The sequence below is a fragment of the Penaeus monodon genome, chromosome 4 (assembly GCF_015228065.2).
Source record: "Penaeus monodon isolate SGIC_2016 chromosome 4, NSTDA_Pmon_1, whole genome shotgun sequence".
Taxonomy (NCBI): domain Eukaryota; kingdom Metazoa; phylum Arthropoda; class Malacostraca; order Decapoda; family Penaeidae; genus Penaeus; species Penaeus monodon.
The window spans coordinates 54,993,521-54,994,719 of NC_051389.1; the positions used below are offsets into that span (position 1 = coordinate 54,993,521).

At 37.0% G+C, this 1,199-nt stretch overlaps 1 protein-coding gene across 1 annotated transcript in view; it reads left to right on the top strand.

The window, feature by feature from the left end:
• LOC119572620 (zinc finger protein 287-like) overlaps positions 1 to 708 on the top strand; it is a 9,932-nt gene extending 9,224 nt beyond the window's left edge. The window contains exons 6-7 of the mRNA XM_037919723.1: positions 134 to 213; positions 495 to 708. Of these exons, the coding sequence (XP_037775651.1) occupies positions 134 to 213; positions 495 to 708 (294 nt within the window). The remainder of the gene's footprint in view (positions 1 to 133; positions 214 to 494) is intronic.
• The last annotated feature ends 491 nt before the right edge of the window (positions 709 to 1,199 follow it).

The window sequence follows — 1,199 nt, forward strand, 5'->3', positions numbered from 1 at the left end:
AAAAAGAAATGTTTTGCATGTGAGGTGTGGCAAGGAAGTGTTTCAAAGAGTCACATCAACATTCACACGGAGTCCAAAACAAAGGAGAAGCCATACAACTGTGATATATGCAATAAGATATTCCATCCAAAAGCGATCTAGAAAAGCACGTGAAGTACATACAGAGGGAAAGTCATACAACTGTGAGATTGCAACAATACATTCTCTTGGAAAGTTAGTCTGGTAAGGCACTGAGAACACAAACTAAGGAGAAGCCATACAGTGTGAAATTTGTACAAAGACTTCTCAAGGAAATCTATGTAGCAATCATATGAGAGTACACACAAAGGAGAAGCCATACAAATGTGAGATTTGTAACAAAGGTTTTTCACAAAAAAAAAACATCTAGAAAGTCATATGAGAGTACATACAAAAGAGAAGCCATAAAGTTGTGAGATTTGCAACAAGGCCTTCTCATATAAATCTATTCTAGAGATTCATATGAGAATGCATAGAAAGGAGACATACAGCTGTGAAATTTGCAACAAGGCCTTCTCTGTGAAAAGTCATGTAGTAAGTCATATGAGAGTGCATGCAAAAGAGAAACCATACAGCTGTGAGATTTGTAAGAAAGACTTCTCAGAAAAATATACTCTAGTAATCCAAATAAGAGCGCACCAAAAGAGAAGCCATACAGCTGCAACATTTGCAATAAAGCCTTCTCATTAAGAAGTAATCTAGTAAGTCACATGAGAGTTCATACACAGGGGAACCCATACAGCTTTGAGATTTGCAATAAAGACTTCTCAGATAAATCTAGCCAAATAAACCATATGAGAGTACATATGAAGGAGAAGCCATACTGTTGTGAGATTTGTAATAAGGCCTTTGCTTTGAAAGGTGGTTTAGTAAAGCACATGAGAGTACATAAAAAGGGTAATCCATAAGCCATATGCATCTTAGATATTAAAAGCTATCTTTTTCTGATTTGTGTTGTATATGTTATTCTTAATATGTAGTTTTGTCAAGTTTGATCAAGTTTTACTCGATATGACTCATGTTTTAGTCTCCATAGACTTTTTATCCACATGCACGTATGCCTGCTGTCACTGACCGGGGGTGATTAGATAGATGGCCACGAATGTCCAAAAGATGCTCCTCCCCCTCATCAATAAAGTCACAGACAAGGAAGTCGCTGGCTGATTTATACACGAGTCTCC